Raw genomic sequence first — 22,364 nt, 5'->3', positions numbered from 1 at the left:
TATTGTGCCAGATGCCTGCTGACAGCACCAAGGCCTCTGCCCTCCAGGAAGTCTCCAAGGCCAGCCATGGGACACACACTGTCCCCTGGGGGACAGGGGTCACTGAAAGAGTTCCCAGTTCTCCAGGTGCCTGTAACAGCCTTGAATTCATAACGCTCCTCTAATTCAGAAGATGGTGATCCATCTGCCAGGGTTAATTTAGGTATAGCTTCTCCTAGAAGAAAATGACCAAGTATGACCCCTGGAGTTTCTTTCCAGAGAGATGATGTGAAAGGTGACGATTTTTCTGGCAGAGGCATGCTTTGCTTATGCACTTCACATAAAAGGGTTTACTTGTCAGGGAAACTGGATCCAATGCAGCCAAATGTGCCCTGTGTGTGAAGAAAATCTTACAAATGTGGTACTTGACAGAGGGACAGAATTACCTGAGAACAAGTTCAAGGGCACAGAATCCCTTTAAACCCTCTTTCAGATGTAATGAGTTGATAGATCATGTGAATAATGCTTGCTATGATACTGACCCACGTCCTTCCACACTTTCTGAGCAGACAGAGCCCCCAAAAGCAGTGTAATAGTTTATTTTCCCATTATTTCTGTTTGGCTACCACTTAGCACATCCAAAATTATTCTTATCTAACATTCTGGGCTCCTGGATGCAAAGTACAATCACTGCTGACAGCTCCACACAGCCTTTGGCTGCAAGGACTTTAACACCATGACCACCGGCGAACAGGGGCTGGCGGGCTGAAGGGCGGGTCACAGCGGCAAGAGCCGGGGAAGGAGGGCGCACGGCCTCATCTGTGCTCCCCACACACGGGTTTATGTCATTTTCCACGTTCAGGATGCTGGTGAACCTACAGCCCCTGCCCTTTAGCAACAGCGACAGAATCGAAGGAAACGTTGACACAGTGTACTCGGCTCTGCGGGACCTTGTGAGACGCAGCCGGGGGGCGAGGGTCGTTCCGGCCCCGCTTAGCGGGCGTCGGAGGGTGGGCGCGGGGGGGCTGCTGCTCGCTGCTGGGCACGTGGGGCAGGTGTCTTCGAACAAGCTGTGCGCTCTGAGATCTGATTTTAGGGAGGCTCACAGGAACCAGGAAGGAAACAGGATGCCGAACGCAGCGGAAGAAGGAAGTATCAAAAAGCTTTGCAGATAAAGGCTTGATAACACGCACGGCCCGTAGCAGATCACTTTTTTAAAAGTCTTTATTTATCAAGTATCTAAAACACCGCGTTATCACAAATATCAGTCTGCTTTGAAAAGCGATTTACAGCGGGATTCATGACACGATGATGTACGCTTGTCCAAGGAACGTTCAGCCGGGCGCCCAGGGGCTGCGCAGCACGGCAGCGGGGCGACGGAGCCACCTGCACAGCGGGACGCAGGGCCACCCACGACCTGTCAGGCCCCTCCCGTCTCCAAGGGTCCAAGGCAAGACGCGAGCTGACCCTGGAGGAGGTCGGCCCGTCTCTCCTGCACTTCAGCCCCACTCCACTCACGTGCCCTCCTGAAAGCCGGGAAGAGAAATACCAGGAGAGTCCACCTTCGCTGCATTCACGTGACGGCTCCTCCACCGCAGGCAGCAGAGGTGGGCGAGACCCCTGCCCGCTGACGGGGGTCCGGCTCTGAGACGGGCCGTGGAAGAGGCAGCTGCACGACGGTGCCTGTGGCGGGGCGGCCCGAAAGCGGCGTTGAGATCGGCGCCAGGCAGCTACAAGCCGCTCAGGGGGCCGCGTGTTAAAATACAGAGCTTAGGGAAGCGCGCCGCCGTCAGAGCGGCATCCGCCCGTGGAGAAAGGGGAGAAACGGGACCAAAGAGGAGTGGAAGGGGCTTTGCACTGTGTCTGGATTTTTACTAAAAAAATGACTCATGCAACAAAACAAAAACCTTCCCTGCTGCAGCCTTCCCTGTGGATGCAGCCGCATCGCCAGCCTCGCGGACGCCAGCCCACGGCAGACCCGCACCAAGGCTTGCACGCAGTGACACGGGAAGATCTTGTTCACACCTGAGCCCCACGGATGCCGCTCTGCTCATGGCCAGTGTAGGTGATTCCCACACTGTGGTGGGCTCTCTCCCAGGGGAGCAGTCTCAAACACGGCCGTCTTTCTGGGTGCTCTGTACCGTGACCGAGGGGCTTCCAAAGCCTTGTTTTCAACGAGCTCTCCGTAGTGTTCCGGAAGACACCGGTTACTGCCTGTGGTGTTCCTAAATCTCAAGAACAAGAAATAAGCCAGGAACATCCCTGTGGCCTACACTTTCTCCTCCTGCGAACCTAAAAGCTCCTTCGAATAACAAGGGCCTAAACTCTGCAGTACCTTCCACTGCGAACAAACTAAACTCTGGTTTGCTGAGGCCACTGTCAGGGAAGGGAGGCCCCTTCTCAAGGTCCTGAGACAACTGTCAGGACCCTTCACCGGGACCGTTTCATAATTAGTCCATTTACCCTTCACGCTCTGGATCCCTCAGAACTAAAGAACGCCAACGCACCTGAGTGTGGAGGTGGGAAGGGGGCCTGGCCCAGGCCAACAGCATGTTCCAGAAAATGTAACTCCAGAGTCAAAGCAGCTTAATGTTTGAAAAGGGAGAAAAAGGAAAGGGTCCACAACAGCAACTGAAACTAAGCATCTCCTTGAAGAGCCGGGCGGGCGACACAGCTGGCCCACACCTACCGCTCTGGGAGCTAGCGGCCCATCTGTCTCCCCCTTGGGGCAATGTACCCCAAATCCTCGCATCTATAAGATGCATAAGTCACTGCAGCCCACAGAATACAATCTACTGTCCAAATGTGTTTATTCCGAGTGGCTAAAGCACCACCGTAAACTGTGCTGACGACCTCGAGGTGGATCCTGAAGCTCCGCCTCTGAGAAGAATGAGGGGAATCTGTGTCGTGGGATTAACAGAACGCTGCACGAGAGTGAGTGCACGGAAGACCCCCGAGTTGCTTTAAGTTTATGTATATTTATAGAAAAGTAAAACGTGTTGGAAGAATCAAACTCTTCTTGTGGACCTCTCTAGGGGGGAGGATTTGGGCTGGAAAAAAGGAAGATTCACTTAAGCTTTTGCCCTTTTATACAGTTTATATTTTCTGTAGTTGATACGTATTATTTTATCCCTAAAAACTTCTTCAAAAGAAAAAAGAGAAAGAAACGACATTCTCAGGCTTCATTACTTACTAAGCTGGATAAAAGCTACAGTCTGTCAAATGCAAGTCTGTTGGATGAATTAAAAATATGGACTCGAATAAGAGAACTATCAAGTCCTGTGCTGAGCCTAAAAGTAACAGCAGTTATTTCCCAGTAGGACAAAAATACAGCTGCTACATCACAGTCTAAACATCTCTACTTTTCCAGAAGGAACAACAAGTAAGTGATGAGGTTTAAGTAAGCAAGTGGAGATCTTAGTAATTCTACGAAAAGCTGTACTTGGAAAAAGCCCAGCATTTTTAAGGCCCTGTCAAGCCGTCGCTGGCATGAGGAAGCATGTAACATACCACATAAGCAAAACAGCTCACTGAGCCCGCAGTTACTCAATCTGCGAAGCCCTCTCCTCCCTTCCCTACAGGACTCACCGCCGGGACAAGTAGGGGCGCCTCCTCTTAGTGTTGCCATGGTAACTGGTCGCCTAACAAACAAGCAGGACAAGAGGGGAAATGTCGACCAAGTTTCAAAAATGCATCTTTAGTACTTGGATTGTGGATCTGTCTTTTTTTGTTGTCTTTAAGAAAAAAAGTTTTAGCAATAATTTCTATAGAATGAGAGACAAAAAGACAAACAACTATCTTAACCAGTCATTAGTAGACAAAATGCTCTATTCTTTGGCTCAAGAAATGCTTTTGGCTCAAGAAATGCTTTTGGCTCAAGAAAACACAGCAGAGTCTTGCCTATTGGCTTCTGGGGCCATAAGGAGCGTGGATGGGAGGTGGGCGGGGGCCACCCTGGGGAGGGACCCCCAGGGCTGACTCTATGTCCTTCTATCAGCAAGCGTTTCCTACAGAGCAGCCGTCCACAGGTGTTGGTACATTTCTCCTGTGGGCAGAGCAGACTCAAACTTAGGTTTTACTTCCCTGAGAAACAGAACGGCACTTGGGCGCCTTCATGCCGTCCTTAGTGGTCAGCACTGAAACACAGGTTTCTCAGTCTTCACGCAAGAAAGAGTCCACATCAAACTGGACACGGCATTTCAGTAAATGTAAACACATTTTAGTGAGTTTTCACATTATCGTCAGGGTCTACAGAAGACCCTGAATACCATTCTTCCTTTTGGAAAAAGCTCATCTGTCAATTAAGTGGAGCTGATTTTCTACACATGTTTTCCTCAGGTGTGGGACTGAAGCCCCAATTTCCACATTCCTCAAAAGAAGAAGTAGGGGTTCAGTCAGCTATTTTCCAAGTCGAGTATTTACAATGAAGCAACGTCTCTGGTCTTGGCGTTCTCACTCTTGGATGGAGGAGTGGCGGATGGGCCTGTGGAAATCCTCGGGGCTGCTGACGTGCTCGGGTATGTCGTAGCCTCTCAGGAAATGTCCACTGTTTTGCTGAGCAAAATAATACAGCTGTCTGGCTAGCAGAGGTTCGACCTTTAGTGAAAGATTGAAAAAAGATGTTACGGAGGGCTTCCCTGGTGGCGCAGTGGTTGAGAATCTGCCTGCCAATGCAGGGGACACGGGTTCGAGCCCCGGTCTGGGAAGATCCCACATGCCGCGGAGCGACTAGGCCTGTGAGCCACAACTACTGAGCCTGCGCGTCTGGAGCCTGTGCTCCGCAACAAGAGAGGCCACGATAGTGAGAGGCCCGTGCACCGCGATGAAGAGTGGCCCCCCCTTGCCGCAACTAGAGGAAGCCCTCGCACAGAAACGAAGACCCAACACAGCCATAAATAAATAAATAAAAATAAATAAATAAAAATTTAAAAAACTTATTAAAAAAAAAAAAAAAAGATGTTACTGAGCTCTTTTTTCTAACATCCTGCAATAACCCTCCATATCTAAGTATACAGTCAAGTCTAAAGTTAGGTGCTATGACTCATCAAAACACGTCATACTGGGAGCCTTCTGGAGAACTGATTTTTTGTGAGTCCTTACATACACCAACCTATAAACAGAATATACTTAATTCTGGGTTTCAGTTGAAGGAAAAGGTAAAGACGGTACTTGTAAACCAACTGCCGCTTGAAATTTACGTTAAACTAGGACTGAATGAAGCAAATCGGATAAAATGACCAAGTTAAAGGTAAATTTAAGGTAATCGGGTAATTTAGGCCAATGGATTTATTTTTCCACATCTGCAGTTTGACAGGGATGAGGGGCTCAGTGATTTACTATTCATGGATGACCTGGTAACCTGTATATTTCTAAACCAAAGATAAAAGAAAGAAAAAAAGAAAGAAGCAAAACCAAACAACAGCAAAACTGCTACTGTGGAAAAAGAGAAGTTAACTGACCCAAGATTCCTCTAGTTTGGTTATTAGTTAGTGTGGACCACATTCACCAGAAAGTATCCAACATTCAGCTTCTCCTGAATTTGCAGCATCTAAGAGATCCAAATGCTTTCAGCCAATCGATTGTGCTATTAAAGTGAGCCTTTATGTTATTTGACATAAAATGACTTAAGCATAACTCATTTGAGGTAACTGAAGTAAATTAAATCCATAATAAAAGGAGCAGGACTTCTGGGTGCACACGCGTCCATCCTCCATCAACTCGGGCTCATGGTCCCAGCTGGGGCTGCATCCTCACCAACCCAGGCCGGTGTGTCCAAGCCCTGAGACTCAGACGCAGGGACTCACCACTGCCTTCAGAGATGTTACTCACCAGGACCGAGACTATTTAGTCCTTTGACAGTTGTTAACAAGAATCAGTTATTATATCGATAAATCTATCGATCACTGGAGAGAATCCATGAGAAAACTCTAAAGTTTATGGGGACTATATTTCTGTTTATTGGTTGGTTGTTTTTTGATTTTATAATCAAGAAGCAGGGGGTGTGTGTTTAAGATTAGATAGTGTTTTATTTCAGATTTCAGTAAGGAACATTATTAGATGTACCACAGTGTTCACTGCAGCTCTATTTACAATAGCCAAGACATGGAAGCAACCTAAGTGTCCATCACCAGATGAATGGATAAGGAAGATGTGGCACATATATACAATGGAATATTACTCAGCCATAAAAAGAAATGAAATTGAGTTATTTGTAGTGAGGTGGAAGGACCTAGGGTCTGTCATACAGAGGGAAGTAAGTCAGAAAGAGAAAAACAAATACCGTATGCTAACGCATATATATGGAATCTAAAATAAAAATGGTGCTGATGAACCTAAGGGCAGGACAGGAATAAAGATGCAGACGTAGAGAATGGACTTGAGCACACGGGGAGGGGGAAGGGTAAGCTGGGACGAAGTGAGAGAGTGGCACGGACATATATACACTACCAAATGTAAAATAGATAGCTAGTGGGAAGCAGCCTCAGAGCACAGGGAGATCAGCTCGGTGCTTTGAGACCACCTAGAGGGGTGGGATAGGGAGGGTGGGAGGGAGATGCAAGAGGGAGGGGATATGGGGATATATGTATACGTATAGCTGATTCACTTTGTTATACAGCAGAAACTAACACACCATTGTAAAGCAATTATACTCCAATAAAGATGTTTAAAAAAAATAAAATCTGACTTGAATTCTGTTATTATTTGATGTAACTTTTTATCTGTTGCTGCTCATTACCTGGGCCCATTAATAACCCTCGCAGGTATGTAGCAATACAGAGTCTTCAAATTCAAAAATCTTAAGTATTCAAAATTCTGTTTTCTGTGGCAAATTAACGCTACATGTTATCTATCTAACCCTTTCTCTTTCCTTTTCTGTGAAAGATATTTACTTTGCACAGGTGAATGCATCTTAAGCTCTGCTGGAGAACATGACTGTGGCCTGAGCTACTTGAAGTCCTTGCGAGATTTCACGCCTCCAAATAGCACATGGCCCTTGGTTTCCAAAAATTAAATAGTTTCTAAAAATCCAGAGATAAAAGAGGATTTGGGGGGACATTTGGAGGGGGCCTACAAAATACTCAAGTCAGTGGACAGCTTCCCATTTGGGAAAAGCTTCCCATTCAAGTGAAGATCAGCTGGATGGCATTTTAAAAGCAATATTAAACGTGAAGAATTTTAAAGGGCAACTTTTAGCATCATCCCTTTAAAACCCTATCTAATGGAAATATGACGATTTCCTTGAAAAATAAAAAAGACGGGACGGGTGCCACCCAGGGCTGGAGGTCACCCCCAGCGGCGATGAGCAGATGTCCAGGGCTGGGAGGCACATGGCCCTTGGGCTGCACCCCTGCACCACTCCCTGGACACCTTCCCTCCCTCCATCCCCCCCTGCCCAGGTCCCTGGACACTTATTTCTCATCTGAACTGCTCTAAATGGGGCCCTGCCCCTGACGAAGGTCAGGGAAACTCAAACACCCGAAGGGGACTGGACACTCACGTGAGCAGTAATGAGCTTCCGTTGCCTCTGGGGATCTGGAAACTCTTCCCCGAAGCACAGCGTCACCTGGAACCTTGGCAGAGGCCGGCCGTGGTGAGCAAAGGCTTGGAGCTCTGCAGAGACCGCGAGAGAAACCGCTCAGAAGGCCGAGCGCGGACGCAGGCTGGGGAGGGAGCCACGCCGACGTGGAGGCCAGAGCAGGCGTGAGAGTGGGAGCAGGCACAGGGGCGCACACGCGTGTTCACGCGGCTCTCCCGAGGCCCCGCCTCCACTTCAAGGGGGCCGCGCCCTAAGAGGGGCAACCTTGCTCTGCAGCCTTGGACCCACAGGAGGCGAAGGCAGCAGGAAGGGGTGAAGGAGGAAGAAAAGGAAATGGAGCCAAAAGAATCACTCACACAAGGAGAAATCTGCTTTTAAAATCAGACTTTTCTGACTTGACCCAGGATGACTTAAGACCCTCATCTCAGAGCTGCTGAGCCCTGCAACCCGCGGTCCACGTGACTCGGGCACCGCAGAATCTGGGAGGCGGAGCCCATCAGGGGCGGCCAGTGGCTTTTAGGTCGGGGGTGGGGGGGGGGCGGCGCTGGAGGAAGCGCCGGGCCCACCTTTGTGGACGCGTGTCCCGAAGGCGCCTGCGTTCACCCAGACGGGACGCCGTCCCCGCCCACCCTCCGGCCTCCCTCCGGCTGTCCCGCTTGTCGGCTAGGGTCAAAGGTCAGGTCCCCAGAAGAAGCGCGCTCCCGCGGGCGCCAGCCCGGCTGCAGAGCTGCGGCTGCCGCCTTGTCGGACGTGAGCCGCTGCGCGGCGGGGCTGTCCCCAGCAGCCTGCAGGTCCTGGATGGGTGGATGTCAAAGATTTCCACTGTTCTCTTCAACCGAAGAAAAGTTTCTAGCTCACTCACTGGACCATTTGACTTCCTGCTTTTTTTCTTCCAGAATTCAAATCAAACCTAACCGACTTCGGCAGAACGTGTGCAAAGCCTCCACAGTGCGAGGTGGGAGGTGACACCCACGCCTGCCGCGTTGGCACAGTTCTCTGAAAAAGTCTGCCGAGATGCCTGGTAGCTCGAGAATGTTCGCGGGAATCCGCGACTATGGGGCTGGTCTGCACAGCTGCAGCTTTTAAGTTCACAGTTTCCTCCTTGAACCTCAGTAAACACTTCAAGATAAGAGGTTGCACTGGGCACAGAGCACAGCCCTGGGTCACAGAGGAAGGAGCCAAACCAAAGCAGCTCTTGGTCGCAGACAAACACGGGCGAGCGCACCGCCCCAGGAGGCCGACCGTCGGCGTCCCGCCTGCCAGAGAAGCAGGCCCCTTCCCTGGATGAAGCCCCCGGCCCAGCCTATCTTCTGCATCCAAGACCCGGGGCCTCGGAGGAGATCCAAAGCCAGGGCTCTTTCAGACCCCAGAGGTGCGGCCCTCGGCCCCTCCTTGGAGCCGCCCTCGGTCCACACGCTGGGCCCCAGGATGGACAGAACAGTCCGCTCAGAGGTAGCTCGCGGCTTGGGTCCGGGGGGGGCCACCTGGAGACCAGAGCCTCAGCTCTCCCTCTTCCTCCCGTTTCGCCTCTGGGGGAGTGTGAGTCATCCAGGGACATGTTTGGGGCAGCAAAAGAGCATTTGGAGGAGCCCAAGCAAATGTGGGCCACTTGAACCCCAAAGGCTGAGCGAGCGTCTTTGGCGGTAGAGCACACAGGTGCTTTGTGCTTCACGTGAATTGAATCAAGAAGCAGCTTCAGGGCAAGGAGAGGCCCGTGAAAGCCCAGAGACACAGGGTGTTTCTGAGGAGGCGCTTGTACAAGAAGAGTTAAGAATGAGGTGGAGGAAGGACGGACAGTAGCCAGCAGGGAGAACCGCTTCTCCGTCCAGAAGCAGCATTGTGAATGGGGTCAGCTAAGTGGAAACTCTGGACTACCTTCCACCAGAAGGTGGCCGAAGGCCTCACAGAAGCCGGCCCAGGGCTGATTTAATTGTCATGAAATCAAAACCAGGAAAACAAAACCTACTGGTTCTGGAAAATGTGATTTGAAACCTAGAAACAGCTCAAAGCTGTCTCATAATTTCCGCTCTGCAAAATCAGTTCTACACACTCGGCCGTGGTCCCACCTGCTGGAAAGCATCTGCTCAGAGTTGATACATCTCACAACCACGGACACTCACAATATACTTATAACCTTACGATTTTTCTAGGAACCTTAAAAGAGCTGAAACATCAACAGATATGCTTGCTGAGAACACACTTGCCAGTAAAATATGAACCTTATTAGCTGGTGAGTATTGGATGAATCCCAGCATTTCAAGACCTCAGCCTGAACCACAGCCCCCGACAACCTCCCCTTCTCCACAACCCTCTGCTGATGGGGTGGCAGGTGGACCAACAGGAGACCTGCTCTGGCATCGTGCCCAGCGGGCTCAGGGGTTCACAGAAGGAAGACCTGCTGGGCGTGGCCTTTGACCCCTGTGGCAGGCGTGCCGTCGCCAGCTCCGCCCTCCCCAAGCCTCACAGGTAGGGCCCATTCCGACAGACACACGCCACCTCACCTGATAAGAACTGCTGCGTGTCAAAGAGCTTGCAGGCCTGGTCTCTCTCCAGCTTGTTGGGCCGGTCGCTGCACAGCGCCAGGGGCCCGTCCCAGTAGACCCTGCTCTGGCACAGCCTCTTGGCGTAAAGCCCGTCGGGGGCCATCCAGAGGACCACGCCCCTTTCCAGGTGGCTCAGCAGCTTCTCGATGTTCTTCCTCTGGCCGTTGTCCTCCGGGTAGGGAAAGAGGACCTGGTCCAGGCTGCTGGCGTCGTAGGTGTGGGCGTGGGAGAGCCGGCAGCCTTCAGGACTGGATGTGGTCAGCTCTTTCACCAGGACTTCCCGGTAATACAGGCAGATGTGGAGCCGGCAGTCTGCAAACACAGACCCGTCGGGGTCAGTGCTAAGGAGCCAAGGTGCTGGTACCCACCAGGATGCCAAATGACTGCCCAGAGCAAAGTGTCCTTGGTGGGACGCTCGTAAGAAGGGGCCTGGGGGACGGACGTTGCAAGGCCTTACGTCCCTCCTGGAGACTCACCCCATGGTGGAGAAGTTCTGTACGAGTCTGCGTAATGTCCTCTAGCTCAGCATTTTCCAAATGCATGGGACATGGATTTGGGGGGGGGGAGAGCACAATAGTGGTGACGACAACACTTAGGTCTAATACGGTGAGTCATGTGCCACCAAACAAAAGTTCATTTTAAACACAGCGATCAGTTTTGATTTTGGAAGAAGTAAACCCTAAGTTTAAATGATTTCTAGTAGCAAAAAGAGTGCAACGGTGTTTCAGAAAAAAAAGCAAATATGTCCACATATCCAAAACTACCCTAAAATATCAATATGATACCAGTTACAGAAAAAAAATTATACACGTCCAAGCACGCACTGAAGTTTCGGGAAGGATAAGCCTCGACAGTGGTGATCTCTGGGTGGTGGGACTATGACGTCTCTATTTTCCATTTTTTGCTTTTCTGATTTTTAAATTATTTTTCCACTGTGTACGTACTACTTCTATAATAAAATTACCTCGTGAGGGAAACGTCCCAAGCGTAAAGTCCACTGAGACCCACTTCGCTTTGTGTTTGAGTTTGAGGCTGGCTCTAGAACTGTGCTTCTCAAACACTAAACAAGATGAACTCATTTTTGAAACTTTGCTGATTTTAGAACCTTCTTTAAAATGCGACCCATGGGCTGAAAGGACCAAGCCAGGTTTGCCAAGGGCCACTGACCTGAAGTGCCAAAGGGCTTCCCGAGAGGCAACAGCTCCCACGGTAACTGCGGGGTTCAAACGTGAGCGGGTGGCAGTCCTCTGATAAACGGGCAAGGCTGGTAGTTAGTCTGTACTGCGCACACCCAGAGAAACCCACAAAAGCCTCTCCTCCCTCAAGGGCAGGTTCTGAGACTCAGACAGCCCACATCACTGCCTCTCTGTGACTCCGCCGCCGTGAGCCCCGAGGAGTGGGTGTCGGCCACGCGGGGTTTCGTTTCACTGAGCGTCATCAGAAGTCACGAGGTCACAGGGATATAAATAGCTGTTTATTTCCTACTCTTCAGGCACCCACACAAGACTTACATGCTCAAGAAAAGGGTTTGAAAGTTCCTAAAAACAAACAGGCCTTTCTGCTCAGAAACCTCTCCTCCCTCCACTGTCCAGGAGCATCTAAGAAGAAAGGCAGCAAGCTTCCTTCAGAATCTCAGAACCAAAAGGAGCCCGACAGTGGGCCAGCTCCCCTGGGTGCAAGGAAGGGCCCCCAGCTCTCCTCTCCTGAAACCTTGAGAATTCAGCTTATGTTTTCTGTCGCTGATTTTCAAAGAGGCCAGGGGGCAAGGTGAGAATTCGGAAGCTTAAGCTATCCATTTTTAATATATGCAAATCTCATTTTAAAACAATCAAAACATTATCTAAAAAATAAATATACATACACTACACGTGTTCAGTGAACCTCGAGGTGTCTTCCTTAAAACAGGCGAGACTGCTGAGGTATGGGGACTCCTCTAGAGAAGAGACTCGAAAAGCCAGATCTGATGTGTATGTGTTTGCAAGACATGTCATGTTCAGAGGAGAGCAAGATGCTCCTCACTTAGGCACCAAACGTGACGAGGAGAAAGAACCCAGAACTCGCGTCCCGGGAAGCCGATGGGGGCCAACCGTTTGCCTGCGGCTAAGCCTGCAAGGATGATGAGCTTTCCCAAACGAGCAGCCCCTGCGCTGTTGCAAGAAGCTCCCTGCGTCACGGAGGTGCTGGCTGAAGAGGGGCCCTCGGTAAACGGAACTGGAGTGTCTGCACATTCCTGGACAGTCAGACGCCAGTGCAGAGCTTAGAATGACTCAGTTCAGACCAGCCTGCAGAAGCGGATCAGGGTCGGAAGCCGGCCTCTCGGTGCTGACTTTGCTGACCTCGTCCCCGCAGCTGGCAGTCAGAGGGGTCCACCCGCTCCAGGCCCCGGCGGTGCTCACCAGCCCCACGAATCCACCCAAAGGTGAGGGGACCCTCACAGACGCCGCCTCCGGGGAGCCCCACTCACCTGAGAGGGCCAAGGCTTCGGCAGACCTTATGCTTGGCTCTATGGGGATCCCGGGGGCCTGGGACTCGGGCGGGGCACAAGCATAAAAGGTTCCTGTCACCTGGCAACCTGCATTTGCAAATAAAAATCAGATGCGGCCTAAACAGAGTCCATCCGAGGCAGAGGGGGAGGAGGCGGCTCCCTGAGGGGGGCCCGCCGGCCCCCGGGGTGCAGGGGAGGGCCTGGGCCCTGGAGAGGCAAGGAGGCTGAGGTCCAGTGGGGAAAACCAAGGCTGAAGGAGGGAGGAGCCTTTTCAGAGCTGGAGGGAAATTGGAGTCGCCCTCTGTCATTTTCTTCCTCCCTCCCTTCTTTCCTTCCTTCCTTCCTTTTTTTGTTAGTTATCACCTCCAGCGCCTCGCATCATTACCTGTGTGTGTGTGCGCGCACGTGCTCGTGCGCTGAGAACATTTCAGACCTCCTTTCCTAGCAGCTTTCAACACAGCAGAGCATAGCTAACTGTGCCCGCCAGGCTGGCGCCCCAGAACTTATTCATCTCCTGACTGGAAGTCTGTGCCCTTTGACCAACAGTCCTCCGTCACTGATACGCAGGGTAACTGAGGCTCAGAGAGACAGCGTGATTCACCCCTGTTCACACAGCAAGTTCGCGGCAGAGCTGTGAGCCCAGGTCTCTCTACGTGAGATCTGACGCCCAGGAGCCGGATCGAAACCCTGCACGTGGCTTTGTCCCCATTCCCTTCGTCGCTGCTTCTGGAATCAGGAGGGGCTGAGCCATGTCCCTGGCTGGCACAGCTGCCGTGTGTTGTGTTAAACGTCAGCAGAGAAAGAGTATGTGGTAGAACCTCGTTGTGCTGGCGTGTCACTTAATGTCACTTATGCTTCAAGATATGTCCACCAGTCTATCCTCTCACAGCTCTAGGCATTGCCTCTTCACCAGGGTCACTAGTTCAGCAGAGCTCATGCCCCGGACCCGGGTCTGAATTCCAGATACCCGTCCAACGTCAGCTGATTCCCCCACTACAGTACGGAAAACAAACCTTCACTGCAAATCACTCTTGAGAAGCTAATAAAACCAAATTCTCAGCTTTTTTGTAAACATGCCACTCAATACGAATCTTAAATAATGGCATACGTCTTCAATCCCACAAGCCAAGAGTGACCCGGGCCTGGCTGGAAAAAGGAGAAGATACTCCTAGAACACACGAAACCATCTGCGTGTTGACTGGTCTCAGGATTTCTGTTTAAATAACAGCTCAAAAGTCCTGAAAGCCCGTGCTTTGCTGCACGAACGTACTGTGTGAAATCTAATCTGCACTTAGCAAATCAGCGCTTTCGCTGAGAGATCTCATCCTGACGTCTGGGGAAGGCCTCCGGGGGACCACGTCTAAGCTAGTCCAGCACCAGCCGGGCACCTTTTGTGGAGACCTTTTATGTTTTCTTCACAGTATTTACTCATCCCCTTCTTACTATCACCTCTCATCCCAGCAACAACTGCCGTGGGCACACCACTGCTTGAGAGAAATCCACCAGCGCAATGATCTCCTGGTGTCCCCGTGGAGGGGTGCCTGGGCTCAGCTGCGGGACGCTGACTTCACAGAAGTGTAGACGGAGACAGTCGGCATTAAGGGACAGTCTAGTCTTCTCTGGGAAGACTGACAAAACCGACTACTTTTTGCCCAAGATTAAAAATAAACTTTAAGATTATTCAGGAAGGAAGAAACACGTTCACTTATTAAGTAGCTAATTTAAAACATATAGCCAACCAATCTGAAACCTGACATCCGCGTCCTACGTGGCCGGGCTCTGGAGCTAGGGGATCTGGAGTTGAACCCAGCCCCTCACTCTCACCGAGTAGCTTTGGGCACGTTGCTTACATTCCGTGAGCGAATCCCTATACAAAACAGGGCAGTTTTCGGGTGCCTGGCCAGACCCCTGCAATGCTTAAAGAAGGCTCCATGAGGCAGCCCCGAGCCTGGGCCCCGGCACACAGCAGAGCAGGCGTCAGTGAAGCCTGGGTGTCCTCCTCTGGGGACCTCTTCCCTCCTTCACTGCACGTGCGGCCTCTCCTAGCGGCTCGGGGGAGGCGAGAGCCGTGGGACGGCACAGGGGACAGACCAGGCGGGACCAGGCCCTCTGGCCACAGGAACTGCCCCAGCGCCCTCCTTACCGTTTTCACACGCTGGGCCTTGCCAGTGGTGGCTGCGAGGCCCGAAGGTCACAGGACACTGATACGGGGTCTCCGGGTGGGGCTGATCAGGGACGAACTCTCTCCAGCCTCGGTCGTGGGGCGGAATCATGTAGGTGTGAGCCTGCTGGAGGGGCCAGAGGGGAGCTGGGGGGAGAGCGACCAGCCCGGGGACGGCCTCGGGGAGCCCCCAGACTCCTCGGGAGCTCTCTTATCTTCCTAAGAGGCTTGGTGGAAACCCGCCATGAAGAACCAAAAGGCACAATGGAGACAGTGTTGTAAAGTGATGATTTATGTGAGGCTTCATCATATGGGTAAACCTGGCACCAAAGTACCGCAGGGAAATGTGCCTTCCTTTACCAGCAAAGTGAATGAAACAGAGCTGTGATTCACATCAGAAGCGTCTGTAGGGATCAGCTGCCCTGCGGTTTCACATGATAAAGCCCTGCTCCCAAAACCTTAGACTCTAAGGTCGGTTTCCCAGATTTCAGAGTCTAACCGACAAGGCAGACACCCCCACCCTCCCCTCCCTAACTCCAAACCAGCAACACCAGGTGGAAACTGAGACGTTCATCCAATGGCCCGGGATTTGGTTTGGCAGATTGACAAACAGCAAAAACGGAGTTCTGCTGCTTTGTCTGCAGGTCTTTCCCGTGGTGTGGGATCTGGCTCAGGTGGCCCCACACAGACCGAGCCTCCCCTTCTCGAAGCCCTGCCCCTCCCATACCTGAGCTGGGAGTGAGGAGTAAGGAGCTGGCATGCTGTAGGGGTGGCTCATGGGCATCTGTGGGTCCTCCAGGGTCAGCTGCTTCGCTCCTGAGTGTTTGGGCAAAAGGGAAATGCACAGTGTTGAAAAAGGGAACTGGAAGGGCTTAGAAAAATACCTGAGAGTTTAATTCCTAGAATGCACAACACAGTACTGACAAGTAAGGCATTTTTCTACAGTTTCCTTGGGCAATTATTTATCCAGGCCATTAAACTGGTTCCTACAAGGTCCAATGTATGGAGCACAGTAGAGAAACAGATGAAGCCCGTGTGTGGTGGGCCTTGTGGCATCGAGGGCTCCCCAGCAAGATGCGCGGCTAGTGAGGTCACCTAGCGGTTTGTTTACATTGCAGATTCCCGGGCTCTACTCTGACACACAGGTCAGAATCTTGGAAGGTGGGAATCTGAATTTTAATAAGCACCCCAGTTGACCATGGCACACTCTAAACGTTGACACTTCTATCACTATGAATGGTAACAATATGTGGGTCATGAACACTTCCCTTCTACAAAGTGGCTAATCACGAGAGACTGGTGGATAAGTAAAGCTTCAAACAGCTTTTCCATTTTGGGCTTGGAAATTTGGCCCATATCTTAGTAGAACTACTGGAAAGCACACACACAGGTAGAGACTTGGAGTCTGAGAAATTATTCTACACTAAAACCACGAGAATTTCAGTTTATGACCCAGAGAACTTGGGTAAATCGCCTGCTGGGCTTGAATGGGAGGCTGAGGCAGGCAGGCTACAGAAAGCAGCAAACCGAGAAAGGGGCCCTCACAGTGACACAGAGGCGTTAGAGGGTCAGGCGGCCCGAGCCAGGAAGCCCCACCTTTCTTGGCTCCCTCAGGGACGATCCTGTACACTTTGTAGGGGTCGGAGATGTCCAGCTGGCTCCGCTCCACCAGCTCCTCGAAGTCATTGCTCTTGTTCAGAGCACATCGTAAACGTGTCTTCCAGGTAGGAGGGTCCGGCTTGTCGATGCCTTCCCGAAACTTTCCTTTAAATAGCGCCCAAGCCTGGCGGGAAAGAAGAGGGGAAAAAACTTAAAATACAGGTCTTTCAAAAAAGAATCTGGGAATTGTATTTCTAAAGGAAAGAATGGTGTCAGGGGCTTCAGATTCACACTGTTGCCCAAAATGTGGGACAGAAAGACAGCAGGTGTTTGTAAAAGGCAGCTGAGATTGGAGGACCCCTGGAAGGGCTCCACCCACAGGGTCTGGAGCGAGTTGGCCTGGAAGTAGGGACAGAGCTCTGGGGTGAGGGGCCACCCACAGAGCACCTCTGGACGTCAGAGGATCTGAGGTATTCTGCAAGCCAGTTCCCTGAGGAAGTCCCCTTCTCCTGCTCTGCCCACTGGTGGTAGGGCTGGGCCCTAATGCGCAGGTCGCTGGGTAAACTGCCCGAGGGGGAAACAGTCAGGACAGGGACACACACACACAGGGCCAGAGAGAAACCCCCAGAGAGACCCTGAGAGGGAGAAAGAGGAAGGGAGAGAAACCAAAGGGGATGGGGATGGGAGAGAGACCCGAGAAAACTTTCCAGAGAGACCTGGAAAGAGGGAGCCGGACAGAGACAGTGCGACATTGGGAGACACACAGATGGAAGGACCAGAGAGGAGAGAGAGCTAGGAGAGTGCAGGCCGGAGAGGGAGAGTGAGAAGAAGCAAAACTATTCAGGGAGAGACGGGAGAGAACAGACAACAGTGAGGGGCGCGGTCCAGCAGACCCACCGGCGTTCACAGAAGGGGACCCTGAGACACAGACGCGTGTTGATCAAGGGAGGCGAAGAGGGATCCAGAGGTTCCCAAAGAGGCTCCGACGGAAGCAGAGGTGCGGCCTTGGACCGCCCCTCTCCCTGGTGGGCGAGCCTCCGGCATCGGACCCTCCGGGACCGCGTGCCCCACACGCTCTGACTTGGGACCCGGCCCTCCCTCTGCGAAGTTACTAGAGAAGCTGAAACCCCTCCTTCTCCCGGGGCGTGGGACGCTGGCCAGCTGGAGCTGCCGGGCGCCCGCGCGTCCCTCCCCGCTGAGAACGGCCGGCCTGCCGGGCGCGGACGGGGCCCCGCCGAGCCGGGTCAGGTCGGGAAGCGCGCGGCCCCCGGGCCCTCCCCAGCCCCGCCCCAGGCACCTTGAAGAGGGCGGCGTCCTCCTCGCGGTTGTAGTCTTGCTTGCCCGCGTGCTTCCAGGGGATGCGGAAGATGCTCTTCTCCTCGTTCTCCCACACCAGCCCGGGGTACTTGCCGCTGTCGATCTGGTCGATCAGCCACTGGCGGAGCTTCCCGTTGCCGCAGCTCACGGAGCTCATGCCGAACTCGCCGCCTCGGCTGCCGCCCTCCAGGTTCATGTCCAGCGCGCCGGCACAGTCCCCTCGCACGCCCAAGATCCGCTCCTGCACCCTCTCTGCGCTGCGGGGGAGAGGAGGGCCGCCCTCCGGCAATGACCACGAGGCCCCGGAGTCTCCGAGGCGGCGAGACGCGCGCGCTACCGAGTCGGGGGCGCCTCGGGTCGCAAGAGAAGGCACCTCTCAGCCGGCCCGGGTGGTGCCCTGGGCGCGCGCCGTCCTGCCGCCTCCCCGGAGGCCGTCCTCCCACCCCACCTTCCGGACTCTCCATTCTTGTCACGCCCCGCAGCCCGCGCGCTGCCCAGACTCGCGGCTCTGGCCTTCGCGCACCCACCGCCCCCCCAAATCCCGCCGCCACCACGAGTGGCACTCTGCGCACTCGTAGTTCCTGCTCCCCTGCCCAGGCCCGAGCCGAGGCCAGTCCATTCCCCGCGCCACTGTCCGTTGCCACTCGTGCCCTCTCCCAAGTTCCCACTCCCTTGGTGGCCCGGCGTGTCTCGCACGCGGGCCCCCCTTCGGGCCGGCGTTCCAGGCGCGCGGCGCCGGCAGCTCCCCCGCGGCCTTCTCCGGGACCCGCACTCTTTGCCCCAGGAATACTCTTCTGCCCCTGGGCCCCGGCAGCTGGCGACGATTAGGTGGGCCCCGCGAGCCCCAAGAGGCAGAGAGCGAGCCAGCCTCAGCGAGGAGCGCAGCCTCGTAGCGGGGGATCCCCGCGCGCCGAGCTTCAGCTGGAGCCGGAGGCCGGCCGGGGAGAGCGGAGGCGGGGAGGGTGCCGGGCAGCGCGAGGGGTCGCGGAGTGCGGGGACGGAGGCAGCGGAGCGCACGCAGGGCCCGGAGTGGCCGAAATTTGGAGCGCCTCCTCTTCCACCAGCAGCCGGGAAGCCGAGAGCCGGAGGCCGAGGTGAGTTTGAGCCCCTCAAGAAGGAGGAGCAGGAGAAGCAGCCCCGGGGGTACGGAACAGTCCCCCGCGGTTCAGCCTGCCGCCCGGTGTGGGTCCCTTCGACGGCCCCGCCTCGGCCACTCCTGGGCCCCGACGACCTCGTTATCCGACCCGGTCCAGAGCGTGGCCTCCCAGGGCCCGGGCTGGGCCGACCCATGGGCGCTGGGGCCGCGGGAGTGCCCGGCCAAGAGCGGATGGAACGGGCGTCGCGGCGCCCTCGAGGGGCGTGAGCCCTGCTGGCGCCGACGCTGGGGTCCCCTGCGCTGCCCTCGAGATGGACCCCGAGACCTCTGGTCTCGCGCCAGGTTCGCGGTGGTGCCCGCCTCGCAGCCGTGCTCCTTCCCGACCCAAGTCTTACCTTGCCGCCGACGCGGAGCTGAGAGCAGCGGTGAGTCCCAAGTTCAAGCAGTGAAACTAAGCCTCCGAAGTGCGAAAGAGGAACTTTATAAAGCTTAAAAGCCCCGCTTGGGGCGGGGCCTGGGGCGGGGCGGGGCGAACCGGGGGCGCCTCCTGGCGGGACTCGGGGGCTGCGGGCGCAGAGCTGGGCGCGCGGGGCCGCGCTGGGGACGCACCTCGGGTTGGGCGCACGGGAACCTCAGTCGGGCGGCTTCCTGCCAAGGGCAAGGCGCGAATGGGGACTCGGCCTGCGCGCAGGGACTGCGGGAGGCCCGCCGGTAACTAACGAAAGTTACGCTACAGCGGCGCTGTAAGGGCGGGAAGCAGGGGCTGTGCAGGAGCGGCCGTCTGGCGCGAAGGGGGCTTGGCGTAACCAAAGGCAGAGGGCTGTCCACACCGAAGACCCGCGGGTAGGTGGGGGCCACCCTAGGCTCGGCCGCTGTCACCGAGAGCCCCGCCCCTCCGCGGTGTTTAGAGAACATCATACTCATTGAAAAGAAAAAAGGAAATGTCCCAGATCCCTTGAGCTATGAACTGCGGCTCACCCACTGCCCGCATGTTTGAAACGCTCACATACTCGTGCGTCTATTAAACTGGTGAATTGCAGTGACTCAGACAATGCACAGCCCCCGACGCTTTAATTACGGCAACAGGAAAGAACGGGAAGGAGCCCCAAGTATCCAAGTGCTTAACTGCTTCTGGGCTTCAGTTCACCTCAAAGTGACATAGTTTTAAGCTTAACCTGGTAAGAAACAATTTACAAGTGGGGTTTTAAATGTCCAGAATAGGAACAATATTTAAGCGGAGTGATTTTACTTAATTTTCCAGGATCTCCTTAATATCAAAATAAACTCCCTGAGCACCTGCCCACTAAACTCTCCCAGAGCATCTTGGATGCTTCAGCATGTTTGTGTAGTCAACAATTTCAGGTAAACCGTCAGATCACTGGTTTCTATATGATTTTAGACCACCACCATCCCAGGTCAACTCGCAACTTTTGAAAAGCTTTTGATTTCACTGATTTCTCAGTTTTTCTTTTAATCTTATATATTGGGCCACTGTCTCCCACCCAAAGAACGAACTAAGTTCAGGCTAGAGCAAAACAAGCGTGAGGTGCAGAGTGGGGCATGCTTTTCCTCAAACCAATGACTTTCTCAGAAATTAACAGGATGCCATGGTTTTATTCACTTAAGTAAGTTTTCCATTATCAGAATCTATGTAATAAACAACAGGTTTTTTTTTTTTTCAAAGAAAATTCTGGTCACAGCGGGTTTTCTTCTTCTTTCATGGATTCATTCGTTCAACAAATATTTTTCGAGCACCTCTGCTTATTAGGAACCGTTCTTGGCACCTGGGATACCTCAGTGAACGAAGGGAACATCTTTACACTTTAATCAGTGCTCACCAACAACAGACGGGAGATTGCTAAGAACAAAAATGGCACACTTGAGCTTTTGTACTTTCGCACACGTGTCCTCTGCCCAGACTTCGCTGCTTCAACATTCTCCTCACTCATCCGCTTTCAGACGTTGAAAACCACGTTACCTTGTTTTAAAATGTGATTGCAAACCTTCAACGCCATCTTCTGGTTTACTCATTTGTCATATTGATCTACCAGAAGTGGTATTTTCTCCTTTATGATGAGGTGGATACAAAGAATAGTGTATTTTAATCACTGAAACTCTTGGTGTCCTCACCGGCCCTGGGGAGTGGTGGGTGGCAGGCAGGCCCCGCTAGCTGCTCACAGAAGACTTTTCCATCGTAGTCACAGGTGAAGCAGAAATGACAGAAGCTGTAAAGTTGGCCCTCCCCCGCAACACTTGAGGAAATCAAAGTGCCCTCAGTGAAAGACTAGACATTATCTTCAAATGTCACAGCTTGTAAAAAAGTGAAAACCAATAAGAACTCAGTTAATTGAATGTCTCTCCAAAACAGAGCTGATCATCGTATTCTGTGAGGAGGTTATGTACTTCAGTGAACTGTCCGGACGTGGAAGTGCTGTTGTGGATGCAGCCTGGTCCGAATGCTGTAGCTCAATTTCCATTTCATGTTTATTGTAAAGAAACTGGAAGAGAAGTTGAATTGACATAAATTCAATATTTTAAAAATCAATCTTTTAAAATTATACATTCGTATGCAAGAAAAGTATCTTAGAAAAACCCATACTAGACACAAAAAATAAATTATTCAAACCTTGTTGTGGATAAACCTATTTTCTCACGAATTATTCTTTCAGAAGGAGGGAACTAAATGTATTAAAAACAGTGCAACGATATCATTGAAAACATTTAAAGGGCAGTGATTTTTAGTTATTTGTAAAAAAAACAGGAAAATACTGAAAATGTTTTTTTGTTATGGTGCAGTTCGTATAAGATAAAGAGCTCCTCTAATGCTCTTTGGCTGTATGTGTGTGCAATGGTAATTATTGCCTTTGACCGTGGCATCCTATATGGCAGTACTATTATATTATTATTGTATTATTATGTCTTCATATAAATAGTAATATATACTATGTAATAGTACAGTAATATACAGTAATAATACAGTAATATAGTAATATGCTACAGTATATACCATACAATATACTCTGATACTACAGCGATATGGTGCTCGTGTATCACAGTACTAGTGTAGTGTAGCAGTATTGCTGTATATTAAGGTATCATAGTATTATATCGTGACATAATGCTGTGGTGTGTGATATGGTATTCTTACTCTATGATATTATTAATAATTAAATGCTCGGGTGTGGGGCAGCTGGTTCAAGTTCCTGAGGTCTTGATGGACTATTTAACGGAAGTCTTACCTTCCCGTGTACAGTGGAGTTGACAGCTTTCTTGCCTCCCAGCGTTCTGTGATAACGAGATGGTGCTGAGCCCATGCCTGGCACATCCCGTGTTCAACAAGTCAAGACTATTATCACTTACATTGTGCTTCAACATTTAGGGAAGTTTCATAGACTTTATCTCACTTGATCTCCAACCAAAGCTGCCCCAGGGGGCAGGGCAGGCGGTGCTCAGGCCCGGGTACAGATAAGAAAAGAGATTCAAAGGGGTCCGCTGAGGTCCACGTGGCTTACCCTAAGACCCATTCTGTCCTCTACCCTGGTCTACAGGTCCTTGGCTGCCTGTTGCGATAATCTTTCAGAAGCGGCCTCCAAGCGCGGGCCTGTCAGCCTGGTGGCACTTGCACGGCAGCCTGGCCCCCTCCCGTG

The 22,364-nt window shown here is 52.5% G+C and overlaps 1 protein-coding gene across 3 annotated transcripts; it reads right to left on the bottom strand.

Moving 5' to 3' along the window:
- Positions 1 to 3,400: 3,400 nt before the first annotated feature.
- IRF4 (interferon regulatory factor 4) lies at positions 3,401 to 19,179 on the bottom strand. Of its 3 annotated transcripts, none has more exons than XM_036870781.1 (9): positions 19,113 to 19,179; positions 17,602 to 17,878; positions 16,302 to 16,488; positions 15,433 to 15,521; positions 14,688 to 14,832; positions 12,524 to 12,631; positions 10,018 to 10,371; positions 7,478 to 7,590; positions 3,401 to 4,575 (listed from the first exon to the last, which is right to left on the bottom strand). In XM_036870781.1, the coding sequence occupies exons 2-9, from the start codon at positions 17,815 to 17,817 to the stop codon at positions 4,432 to 4,434; spliced, it is 1,356 nt and encodes a 451-aa protein (XP_036726676.1). In that variant the 5' UTR covers positions 17,818 to 17,878; positions 19,113 to 19,179; the 3' UTR covers positions 3,401 to 4,431. The 3 variants fall into 3 exon arrangements, with proteins under 3 accessions (XP_036726676.1, XP_036726677.1, XP_036726678.1); XM_036870782.1 differs by having other exon boundaries at positions 14,688 to 14,829; XM_036870783.1 differs by lacking the exon at positions 12,524 to 12,631.
- Between the last annotated feature and the right edge of the window lie 3,185 nt (positions 19,180 to 22,364).

This window comes from Balaenoptera musculus, chromosome 11 (assembly GCF_009873245.2).
Source record: "Balaenoptera musculus isolate JJ_BM4_2016_0621 chromosome 11, mBalMus1.pri.v3, whole genome shotgun sequence".
Taxonomy (NCBI): Eukaryota; Metazoa; Chordata; class Mammalia; order Artiodactyla; family Balaenopteridae; genus Balaenoptera; species Balaenoptera musculus.
The sequence above is the reverse complement of the archived record's forward strand: the minus strand, read 5'-3'. Positions and strand labels throughout refer to the sequence as shown.

What these genes read in the sequence shown, in the direction of transcription:
- IRF4 (XM_036870781.1), bottom strand. Translation starts at nt 17,817, where the DNA reads ATGAACCTGGAGGGCGGCAGCCGAGGCGGCGAGTTCGGCATGAGCTCC. An exon ending in CGAAGCCTTGGCCCTCTCAG is followed by an intron (nt 10,372 to 12,523) that starts GTGAGTGGGGCT and finishes CTGTGTTTGCAG; the next exon opens with ACTGCCGGCTCCACATCTGC. An exon ending in GGAAGCTCATTACTGCTCAC is followed by an intron (nt 4,576 to 7,477) that starts GTGAGTGTCCAG and finishes CTTTCACTAAAG; the next exon opens with GTCGAACCTCTGCTAGCCAG.